Genomic DNA, 12,103 nt, shown 5'->3' with positions numbered 1-12,103 from the left:
AACCAAACAAAACCATTAACACACAAGATTCCTGGTAGCAAAATCGAAGGACTGGAGATATAACTTGGATGCTTTCTTATTAGTTTTAGTTTTTATTTTTTTTCGCAAGGGAATTGCAGTGACGTCAAGGATTAAGAATAAGAAGTAGAGTGTTGAGAAGATGCAGGAAATTATCTCATTAAGTATACATACAGTATTTGCTGAATACACAGGGACATCAGTTATCAAATGTCCACAAATGCTCCTGCACACATATTTGCTTGCCCACCACCTGTAACCCAGGGGGTTGAGTATCTGTTAAAATACATGTGAATACCTTTAAATATTCACTCATGCTCTAAAACACACAAACTGAGCTACTTATGTTATATGTAACTGTCTCCCATGAATAGATTGGTCTTCAAACTTACAATTTTATCCATTTTGCTCATGAAGAAACACATTACTTGTTAACATTAACATCACATTGAAAATTCAGCATCACAAGAAAAGTCTCTGTAACAAAAGCAATTTTCAAAGCTGAGGATGTTTATTGCAAAGTCTATTCATTACACTAATGCCAAATCGTACAATAGAATTAATCTTCTGGGATTTATCCTTTATTTTATTCCACTTATTGAGGCAATTACCTTAGAGTATAACTCCTTCATTTGAATGTCAGACTCTACAGAGCAAAGAATCTGTTATCTCTGTTCTAGTGGTAGCATGGGACCAACTTAACTTTGTCTTATGCTTGTTTCCTTAAGAACTGTTTTTATTTTACTTGTCATATGCAAGATTGATGAGAACTTTAAAAATAAGTGCGTAGTGGGAAAAAAGCAAGTATATTGCTGAAAGCTTAATAATAACTTATGTATTAAATGATAATAAGAAAGATTACTGCTTCCGTAGTGGTATTAAGCTTTTCTTCTGTAAAAGTTATTTGAATACCGATTAAGTACTTCATCTAACCAAGGAGGAAGTTACAGTGGAAGGCAGAGTATAATATTTATCTTGTCTTTCATGCTATAGAATGCAATTATACACATAAAGTTGAATTATAGGAAATGTTGCACTCTGCCGTGTGTAACTCTAGAATTAAAGTTTAAAAGAGAGATTAGTTATTTTTGGACTAGGTGGTGGTTTTTAATCAGCTTGAACTGCTAACCAGAGTATCACTGGGTGGCTTAAGCCATAGACATTGATGTCTCACAGTTCTGGAGGCTGAGAAGTCTAAGATCAAAATGTTGATGGGTTCCGTCTCTGGTGAGGATCTTGTTTGTGGCTTGCAGACAGTTGCCCTATAATTGTGTCCTTTCCTGACAGAGGGAGAGTGCGCTGGGAACTCTTCTTCTTACAAGGACACTAATCTCATCATTAGTGAGGGCCTCATGATCTTGTCTAAAACTAATAACCTTCCAAAGGCCATATGCCTAGGTACCATCATGTTATTAATTAGAGCTTCAATATATGAATTTTGGGGAGAAATATTCAGTCCATAATAATGGTAACGAGAGGGGGTGTAAAGAATAATTATCAATCATGACACTGAATCTCTTCTTTAGTTTTCTACATTTTCTTACCTTTTTCCATCATCTTCAATCTCTCCCTAGAGCCTGCTTCTACGGTTCCTCAAAAATGATTTTTATTGGATTGGTCTGAGGAACAAATCTGGCTGGAGGTGGGAAGATGGGTCACCCCTAAAAATCTCAAGGTAAGGGGGTTCAAAAAAATGGGGAAAAAAGAGAAAAGGAGAAGAGAAAGTATGTGATGGGGAAATAGGTCAAGGTCAATAGATGGTGGGGAGAGGAAAGGGTAAGGAAAGGAACTCGAGAACAGGAGAGGAAATGAATGGTGGATAAGAGCCAAAAAAACCCCAAAAAACAAAAACAAAACCCAAAACCCCAAAAAACAAAAAACCCCAATGAAAAAAAGAGAGGCTAATGTTCTGGATGCTGAGAGAAGCGGGGCCTGAATAGGGAGAAAGAACTGCTCAGTTTTTATCTCTTCCATGCCTGCAGCTCCTTTGCTCTCATGTTACCTTAAATGATTGACTTTCCTGATTTCTTACAGCATTGTTTCAAACAGCTTGATCCAGAAGTGTGGAGCCATCAACCAGCACCATCTCCAAGCTGCTAGCTGTGAAGCTCTTTTACCGTGGATCTGTAAGAAGGTCAGACTTTGAGGGGGTCAGATCTGTGGTAAGGCTCCCTCACACGAGGGAGCAGGCCTCTGGGTGCTCAGATGACCCTGAGCATTTATTTGGTGAATGATGAACCTTCTAGGACATAGCATTTGATGTAAGATTAGTGCAGCTTCCCTGGGAACTGAAGGTTTGTTGCTGGACTCTCCTTGAGAACATTTAGATATTATCCTAACAATTTAAAGATCAGATCTAGGATCATTTGGGAAATATAAGTTTTTTGTAGTACTTCTCACTGTAGTGACTGATGCTGCCTCCTTCACCCCCATTCCCACCATTTCTGTCAAAAGTGTACCTTTGAGGCACCTGGTTGCTTCAGTGGCTTAAGCTGCTGCCTTCAGCTCGAGTCATGATCTCAGGGTCCTGGGATCGAGTCCCACATTGGGCTCTCTGCTTCACTTCCTCTCTATCTGCCTGCTTCTCTGCCTACTGTGATCTCTGTCCGTCATAAAAAAAAAAAAAAAAAAAAAAAAAAAAAAAAGTGTGCCTTTCCTCAATGTTATGGTCTGAACTGATGAACTCTGCGCAGGTATATACTATTGCTCATGTGTTTTAGGTGTTTTTGATGTGTGCTAGGAAGTTGGCATGTTACTGATTCCTCATAATATATTTTTATCCTAATGGTGGCCCTTCACGGAGAAAGCTATATTCTAAAGGATAATGCTAATAGTGAGAACCTAAGTTGTAGAAAGAGGATGAGAACAGGGTGGTGCTTTCTGTTTCTCAGCTCTTCACCACTTAAAGACATGGCCTTGGCTGAATTTAATTTTTATAGGCGTGCATAGATGTGGTTGAATAAACTGATATATGACCATATATTTTCCATGTTGTGGATGTGTGATTTGCAGGTTAATTTCACATAGTGGTCAATCTGAGGAAAGTTTACAGAAGCCATTTATGTGCTTGATTCCCAAATTATTTTAGGCATGAATGCCTCAACAATGAGAAAAACTTGGTTATTTCTCTTAAGTAGGGTTTGGAGAGGGACGCCTGGGTGGCTCAGTCGGTTAAGTGACTGCCTTCGGCTCAGGTCATGATCCCAGGGTCCTGGGATGGAGTCCCACATCGGGCTCCCTGCTCGGTGTGCAGCCTGCTTCTCCCTCTGCCTGCTGCTCCCTTGCTTGTGCTCACTCACTCTCACTCTCACTCTCTCTCTGATAAATAAATAAAATATTTAAAAAAAAGTAGGGTTTGGAGATAGATAGGGAGGGAAGGTGCTGTTTAAAAGACGTGGGCAGTTGGGACGCCTGGGTGGCTCAGTTGGTTGGACAACTGCCTTCGGCTCAGTTCATGATCTCGGAGTCTGGGGATCAAGTCCTGCATCGGGCTCCCAGCTCCACGGGGAGTCTGCTTCTCTCTCTGCCCTTCTCCACACTCATGCTCTCTCTCTCAAATAAATAAATAAAATCTTTAAAAAAAAAAAAAAGACGTGGGCAGGAATACTGAGGGGACCATCATTCTGTACTGTACTGTTGATGATGCTAGATTACAATTTCTTTTTTTTTAAAAAAAGATTTTATTTATTTATTTGATAGAGAGAGATCACAAGTAGACGGGGAGGCAGGCAGAGAGAGATAGAGAGAGAGAAAGGAGGAAGCAGGCTCCCCGCTAAGCAGAGAGCCTGATGTGGGGCTCAATCCCAGGACCCGAGATCATGGCCCAAGCTGAAGGCAGTGGCTTTAACCCACTGAGCCACCCAAGCACCCCCATAAATTAACTTTTTAAATAATTTAATAGCTGCCTACTATGTGATGTTTGACTAATTGTTTTTTTTTTTTTTTTTAATGTACAGAGGTTGTTTCTCAACTCTTACCCAGACGAGTATGGCTCAGTTCAGACCCATCTAGCAGCAGATTTCCCCTCCCCTCTAACTGAGCTACCAAGCTACCAAGTTTCTCTCTTAACTAATGCAAACATATCAAGTAGTAAGAGACCCAGGCTTACCCTTGCTAAATACAAGGAGGGTGCTACATCCAGTTGGACTGTCACAAAGCAACTGTATTCTAGGTAGTGTAGAACCAATAAGAGCACAACTTTTAAAAAAAAGAAACAAAAAAACAAAACACATTTTTTTTTAAAGATTTTATTTATTTATTTGACAGAGAGGGATCACAAGTAGGCAGAGAGGCAGGCAGAATGGCGGGGAAGCAGGCTCCCTGCTGAGCAGAGAGCCTGATGCGGGGCTTGATCCTAGGACCCTGAGATCAGGACCTGAGCTGAAGGCAGAGACTTTAACCCACTGAGCCACCCAGGTGCCCCCAAAACACATTTCTTTTATGGCAGTGTAATTTTCACTAGACTCTACACTTCTCAGAGCATCAAGGACTTTGAAACCATGAAATGTCACTGACATCTATAATCAAATACAAGCATAAAACTTAAGAACTAGAAAGTCCTGGAAGGAAATAAATGCTTAGCCCTAGCTCGACTACCATTGTCTTTCTCTCTTGCATATTCCTGCCTCCTTTGTCAAAGATTTGTTGACCATATAACTGTGGGCTTATTTCTGGATGTTCATTTCCATTCCATTGATTCATATGTCTGTTTTGTGCTAGTACTGTACTGTTTGGATTACTACAGCTTTGTAGGGATTCTTGAAATCTCGAATTGTGATACCTCCAGTTGTTTTTTTGTTTTTTTTTTTTTTCAAGACTGCTTTGGCTAGTTGAGGTCTTTTGTGGTTCCATACAAATTTTAGGATTGTTTGTTCTAGTTCTTTGAAAAATCTGTTGGTGTTTTGATAGGGATTGCATTAAATTTATATACTGCTTTGGGTAGTGTAGACATTTTTAATAATATTCTTTTTTTAAAAGATTTTTTATTATTTTTAAGTAATCTCTATATCCAGTGTGGGGTTCAAACTTACCATTCCTGAGATCAAGAGTCACATGCTGTACTGATGATGCCAGCCAGAAGCCCCCAATATTTATTTTTCCAATCTGTGAGCATGGGATATCTTTCCATTGGTTTGTGTTGTTTGCAATTTCTTTCATCCATGTTTTAAAGTTTATAGTGATTAGAGTTAATCAGATTCCTAAGGTCATGGGTCACCATCTTCATCAGTCATATATGCCTCTCTTGCAGTCCATTTACCTTTCCCCTTGCCCCCATATCCCCACTTTCACAAACATACTTTGATGTTTGATATAGTCCTTGAGCTTGTTTGTATCTTTATAAAATATGTACTATTCTTTATTTGTTTCATATTTAGTTAAATTATTCTATATATTTTATTATTTTACTTTTTCCATGAACGTGTTTTTGAGTTCTATTCATGTTGCACGAGGTACATGTAATTCATCCTTCTAGCTGCTGCATTATCTCCATTTCATGTATTCATTCTCTTGATGATGGACACCTAGTTACCCCCATTTCCCCACTAGCCCAAACAGTGATGGGGTAGATATTCTCTTCTATATCCCTACTCCAAAGTCTTCCCCATCTTAGGAAATGACCTTAAGTTGTTCATATTCCAAACTGAAGAGCTTCCTGATTTCATTTTTCTACATCAACAAATTTTATCATTGCCACCAGCGAAGTATATTCTAAATCTCGTCTCTTCTTTCCATTTCTACTTTTGAAAAAAAGATTTTATTTGTTTATTTGACAAAGAGCGAGCGAGCGAGCGAGAGATCACAAGTAGGCAGAAAGGCAGGCAGAAAGAGAGAAGGGGAAACAGGCTCCCCACTGAGCAGAGAGCCCGATGGGGGACTTGATCCCAGGACCCTGAGATCATGACTTGAGCCGAAGGCAGAGGCTTTACTGAGCCACCCAGGTGCCCCTCCATTTCTACCTTTTAAAAAAAAAGATTTATTTATTTATTAGAGAGCGAGAAAGTATGCACACTAGTTTGAGTTGGAGAAGGGGGCAGAGGGAAGAGACTTTTAAGCAGACTCCCGCTGACCAACCTGGGCTCCATCTCATGACCCATGAGATCATGACCTCAACCAAAATTGTCAGTTGAGACACCTAGCAGCCACCAAGGTGCTCCTCCATTTCCACTTTTAGTTCCATTCCAAACCTCTGTTGTTGTTCACCTGGATTACTGTGACAGTGTCTTTTGTTATGAACTCCTTTAAAAATAGTTTCAGTAAGGGGGTGCATGGTTGGCTCAGGTGGTTGTGTCCAGCTCCTGGTTGTGGCTCATGATCTCAGGTCATGGGATGGAGTGTGAAGGCAGCTCTGTGCTGAGCAGGGAGTCTGCTTAGGATTCTCTCTCTCCTTCTGCCTCTTCCCCCTGTTCATGTGTGTGCACTGTCCAAATAAATAGAATCTTAAAAAAATAGTTTTATTGAGATATAGTTGACACACAATAATCTGAATATATTTCAAGAGTAAAATTTGGTAAGTTTTGACGTATATCTATCTCTATTTATCTATCTCCATGAAAATGTCACCATAATCAAGATGGTGAAAACAGCAAACTATCCCGAAAAGCTTCCTCATGCATTTTGTAATTACTCCTTCTCTCTTGTCCCTGTCACCCAACACTCTCCTGTCCTCAGGAAACCCTGATCTACTTTATGTCACTATAGATTAGATTATGTCTTCTAGAGTTTTACAGTACATAGAGTTTTACAGAGTCATTAAATATGCACTCTTCTTTTTCAGTGTTCTTTCACTCAGAATAATTATTTTGAGATTCATTCCTGGTGTTGTATCAATGGTTTACCCTTTTTTATTGCTAATATTCCATTATATGGTATCGCCCTCGACCCGCAAGGACGACAAGAAGCCCCAGTTCAGATGTATCTTCTCTCCTTTTATTTCCACAAGTCTACACACTTATATACGCTTACATGACCAATCAGCGAGCAGGGTACAGGAGGGAGCGAATCAGGCTGCGCACCTAAACGAACAACTTCGCTAGCAACCAATGCTGTTTACTTCCTCTTTGGGTGTTCCGCTTAGTCTCATGAGGCAACCCTAACCTGGCAACTAGCCAGGCGCCATCTTTTAATGGTGGAGGCCGCCCTGGCCAGGGGCCTGCCTCCAATATCTTCCCCTTTTTTCTTTTATGGCAGGGATCATGCCTGTCTTAGGTTGTCAGTGGCGGGGAATATCCTTACCTGTCACCAGACGGCAGATATCAATGATCTGCATCCTGTCTTAGGTTGGTATATTTCCCCCACCAATCTTACCCGTTGTTGACTACTGATCCAGCATACTTAGCCACACTTGGGGGGATGTACCAGCCTCGATGGCTAACAAGGCATGCACCATGGCTTGCTGTTGCCTATGTAGCTATCACCTCCAAATTTGCAGTTTCCTTACTAGCAGAATCAAGCCCACTACAAGGATTATCAGCAGACCAATTATGCTAGCCCATTGTTTCATGAAGGTTAACACATCTTGCAATGTTTTGATTATGGGAGGTTTGCAAACTCAACTCTGGTATTTATCCTTGTTATGCCTAGTAGCAGGTGCTGAGTATAGTTTTGGAATTCTGCGGACCAATTCCCCCGCAAGTATTGGGAGAGCTGTCAGGAGACATTCTGTAAGTCACTCATATTAGTATAGGCTATGGGAGTTACACAAATTGCCAGGAAGGGTGCTATATATCCCAGTCCCAATAGGGCCCCCAATATGTCCACTTGTTCTTGAACCAAATCCACTCTCTGGTTGACTATCAGGATTCCTGCTTGCAAATGTGCATTGATCTGAGTCTGTGTTTGAAGGGCAGCCACCGTTCCTTCTGCAAGGGTGTTCACAGCTTCCGCAGTGAGTATAGTTGTAGCAAGCGAGACTGCTGCTGCCGTGGCAGCTGCTGTAGATACAGCCAATGCTGTCACAATGGCAGCTGTGATACCAAAATCTCTCTTCTTTCTGGATAGCACCACCGGTAACTTGTCCTCTGGAATGGAAACTGGGATAGGAACATGGGTAGACTGAGCACGAGGTACTCTGACATCCAGACCACTCCGGTGGCCATACCCTATTATTGGTGCACCGGGGCAACTTAAAAGGTTGATATGGCCCCGAGGCATTAATAGGTTTCACAGGGGCCAAACCCTGGATCACAGTAATGTTACCTATGTTTGAGGAATGGTGAAAAGGTTGCCCCAGGGTCTGATTGCTCAGGCGAATACAGTCCAGGGTGCGGACTGATGTATTGAGATACAACACAAAGCAGAGAGTGCTGGACAGGGAGACAGTAATATTAGTCACCTCTGCAATGTCTGTAGATATGTGAACAGTGGGTAGCCCTATAGGAGAGTTGGTAGTAAAGAGAGGAGGGAATATGAGAGAAGAGTTAGTCACTGGTAAAGGATATGGCCATGCTTTAACCACTGCTCACAGTTCTCTGGCTTGAGTCCGCTTCAGGAGGTGTAGCATCCCCAGAGTTATCATCAGCATCTTCAGCATCATGACTGGTGTTCAGAGGCAAGGCTGCACGCACCAGCCGCTCTGGGATCCAAATTGTAGCCTCCTTTTCCTGTGGAAAAACACATACAGACCCCCTACTCCATACTAACACTGGATCTGGTCCATTCCACTTTCCTGTGAGGATGTCCTTCCAAAGTACTAAAGGCTTAGGGGGAGCAGCAGCATTATTTGCATGTCTGTCTGCAGCTGATTTACCCATTTTATCCAATGTTAAAAAGTTCAAAATAAAGAGAATGGTGTTGAGCTTATCTTTAGGGGGCCTGAAGGTGTCCCCTATCCCCCCTTTTTGTTTATAAAGCGCATTTTTTATTGTAAGATGCGCGCGCTCCATAACACTCTGTCCTTGTGGGTTATAGGGTATTCCATGTATCAAGTGAATGTCAAGTTGTTGTAGGAAGGCTTTAAAGGGTTGTGAGGTGTAGGCTGGGCCATTATCTGTCTTTAACTGGCGTGGCTTTCCCCATGCTGCGAAAGCCTGTAGGCAATGGACGATAACATCTCTGGATGCCCCCCCTCCCCCGCCCCCCGTATGCACTGAGGCGAAAATTATTCCAGAGCAGGTATCTACAGAGACATGAACATATTTTAACTTTTCAAATTCTGAAACATGTGTGACATCCATTTGCCATATATGATTAGGTAACAAACCCTTAGGATTAACCCCCAAGGACGGTGCAGGTAGTAAGGTCACGCTATTTCTGCAGGAGACTACTATGTCCCTTGCCTGTGCTTTTGTTATGTTAAATGTGAGGTGAAGGGTTAAAGCATTCACATGGAACAGATTATGATAATGTCTCGCCTGTTGCACAGGGTCCTCAATGGCAAAGACAAATTCTCCTCTGGTTAAGGAGTCTGCTAACCAATTAATTACCTTTTATCAGGGGCCTGGTAAGGTTGTATGAGCTCGTATGTGGCCATTATAAAATGGAGCCTTCCTGTCCCAAACTAATGTTTGGATTTCTTGTAATGCCTCAGAGATAGTAGACCTGGCATTAATAGAACCCACACTTTCAATGATAGAGACAGCTTGCACCACATATCTACTATCTGATAAAAGGTTGAAGGGTTCTTGATGAAACATTTGAAATGTTTGAATGTTTTATCACTGTGAGCAGCTCGGTTTCTTGGGGAGAGGAGCTTTGAAATAGGAAGGTCCAACTCTCTTCTTTGGTAACCATAGCTCCTACAGGTGTCCTGGCTTCTTGCAGTAATAGCAAACTCCAGGAGTACCCCTATGTTTATATTGTTGAGCTCCCTGTAATCCCTGTAAACCTTGAGTGATTGGTGCAGCCGTAACCTGCCCTTGAATAACACTGTCATTTATATCCCTGCAAACTTTAATATATGCACTCAAGTCTTTGGCTTCTTTACACCATTTATTAGCTTGCTCATACGCCAGCTGTTTTATCAATGGCATGGCTGCCTCTACCTCCCCAAATATTCGACCAGCTGTTTGCATCAGCCTCGCTACAAAATCAGCATATGCTTCATTTGGTCCTTGTATTACCTTAGACAGCTGACCCTGTAAATCCCCACTGCCTTGAATTGTTGTTCATGCTTTAGTGGCCGCTGCGGCTATTTGCAGATACACTGCAGGGTTGTATTGTATTTGGGCCTGCTTTCCCATGTCCGGTCCCATTCCCATTAACATTTCTAGGTCCCACTGAGGATTTCCAGCTGCTGCATTACGGCGGGCAGTGTCCTGTGAGTATTCTTGCCAGGCTGTTTTCCATACTAGATATTGCCCTCCTGACAAGGTTGCGCAGGCTAGGTTACCCCAGTCTTCAGGGACTAATTTCATTCCCGCTATGGTCTCCAACAAAGAGACCGTAAAGGCTGCCTGAGGGCCATACTGCATGACTGCTTCCTTTAATTGCTTAACTAGTTTAAAATCAAGAGGCTGATGATACCGCTGGTTGTTTTGGTCCTCTAAAACCGGAAAGGCAGAGGTCAGGTCATGATCTCTCCAGCTTGAAAACCTGCCACTACCACATGTGGCACAGCAGCTACAAGCTCCTTGGCATGCCATAGGATTATACTGCGGAGGGGCACTAGGTGTCGCTGGAGTTGACAGTTTCAACTGTTCAAACTTGGGAGTGCATTTTATGGTCTAACTCCACCCCTGACATTTCCTCTTTCTCTTCACTAGAACTACCCCCTCTGAGGCACAAGAAGACCGCTCCTCTTTCACTTCCTCCAATGCCTCTGCTCCCTCTTGCAGAGCTGATTCACATTTGGGTTTAGGCCCCACCAGGCATCCCCAGACTAAGGTCCATATTGTCAGAGTCCCCGGGTGGCAAAGGCGTTTTATTGTCCTGTTTCTTCAAATCCTCCCCTAAGCGGTCCCATTGAGGTATGTTTTAGCAAGCCTTCATCTAGGAACCATGGAGCCACCTTTTCCACTGTATTCAAAAAGGCCCGAGCAGTTTTTGCTTTTAGTGAAGTTCCATTGGCTTTCAGCAGGTCTTTTAAAGACCCTTCCAACCGCACTTTAGATACTTCAGATCCCATTATGAACACACAGACAATAGACGCGGACGTTAACGACACTAACACATTAACCTTTTACACACATGTACTTCAGTCGACCTTTACTCCCCGCTTTACCGCGGAATTCCCACTTTTGAACGTGACTAACGTCCCCGCTTACCTGCGGACCTTTACTCCCCGCTTTCCTGCGGATTACCTTGCAAGATTCCTTTATTTAGTTCCCGGGTGCCGGCGCCATTTATCGCCCTCGACCCGCAAGGATGACAAGAAGCCCCAGTTCAGATGCATCTTCCTCTTTTTATTTCTGCAAGTCTACACACTTATATATGCTTACATGACCAATCAGCGAGCAGGGTACAGGAGGGAGCGAATCAGGCTGCGCACCTAAACGAACAACTTCGCTAGCAACCAATGCTGTTTACTTCCTCTTTGGGCATTCCGCTTAGTCGCAGGAGGCAACCCTAACCTGGCAACTCGCCAGGCGCCATCTTTTAATGGCGGAGGCCACCCTGGCCAGGGGCCTGCCTCCGACAATATGGATGTGTCATAATTTGTTTCTTCATTCACTTGCTGATTGACATTTTGGAAGTTTCAGTTTGGAGCTATTAAAAATAAAGCTGTTCTGAACATTTGGGTACAAATCTTAGTATGGACGTAGTCTTCCTTTTCTCTTGATACAATATGTAGGAGGTGGAATGGCTGGATCAAATGGTAGGTATACGTTGAACTTTTTAAGAACCTGTAAACCTTTTTTTCAAAGTCTTTGTACCATTTTATATTCCAGCCAGCAGTGTATGGGAATTCTAGTTCCTTCACATCCTCAGTGATCCTGGGTATCAGCATTCTTTTCGTTTTTAGCCATTCTAGTAGGTACTCAGTGGTATTTAGTTGTGGTTTTAATGACCATTTCCTTAAAGATTAGTGGTGTTGAGCAACTTTTCATAAGGTTAATTGCCATCCACATATTTTTCTTTAGTGAAATAATTGTTCAAATATTTTGCTTCTTTATTTGTTTTCTTGCTGCTGAGTTTTCAGAGTGCTCAA

General features: G+C 42.3%; 1 protein-coding gene across 3 annotated transcripts in view; it reads left to right on the top strand.

The window, feature by feature from the left end:
• The window catches only part of KLRG1 (killer cell lectin like receptor G1), a 371,299-nt gene that overhangs the window by 327,790 nt on the left and 31,406 nt on the right, over window positions 1-12,103 (top strand). For all 3 annotated transcript variants that reach the window (XM_045073431.1, XM_045073427.1, XM_045073428.1), the window contains exons 8-9: window positions 1,593-1,693; window positions 2,053-2,152. In XM_045073431.1, the coding sequence (XP_044929366.1) occupies window positions 1,593-1,693; window positions 2,053-2,152 (201 nt within the window). The remainder of the gene's footprint in view (window positions 1-1,592; window positions 1,694-2,052; window positions 2,153-12,103) is intronic.

This window comes from Mustela putorius, unplaced genomic scaffold (genome assembly GCF_011764305.1).
Source record: "Mustela putorius furo isolate JIRA1106 unplaced genomic scaffold, ASM1176430v1.1 tig00537227_pilon_pilon_pilon, whole genome shotgun sequence".
NCBI classification, from domain to species: domain Eukaryota; kingdom Metazoa; phylum Chordata; class Mammalia; order Carnivora; family Mustelidae; genus Mustela; species Mustela putorius.
The sequence above is the reverse complement of the archived record's forward strand: the minus strand, read 5'-3'. Positions and strand labels throughout refer to the sequence as shown.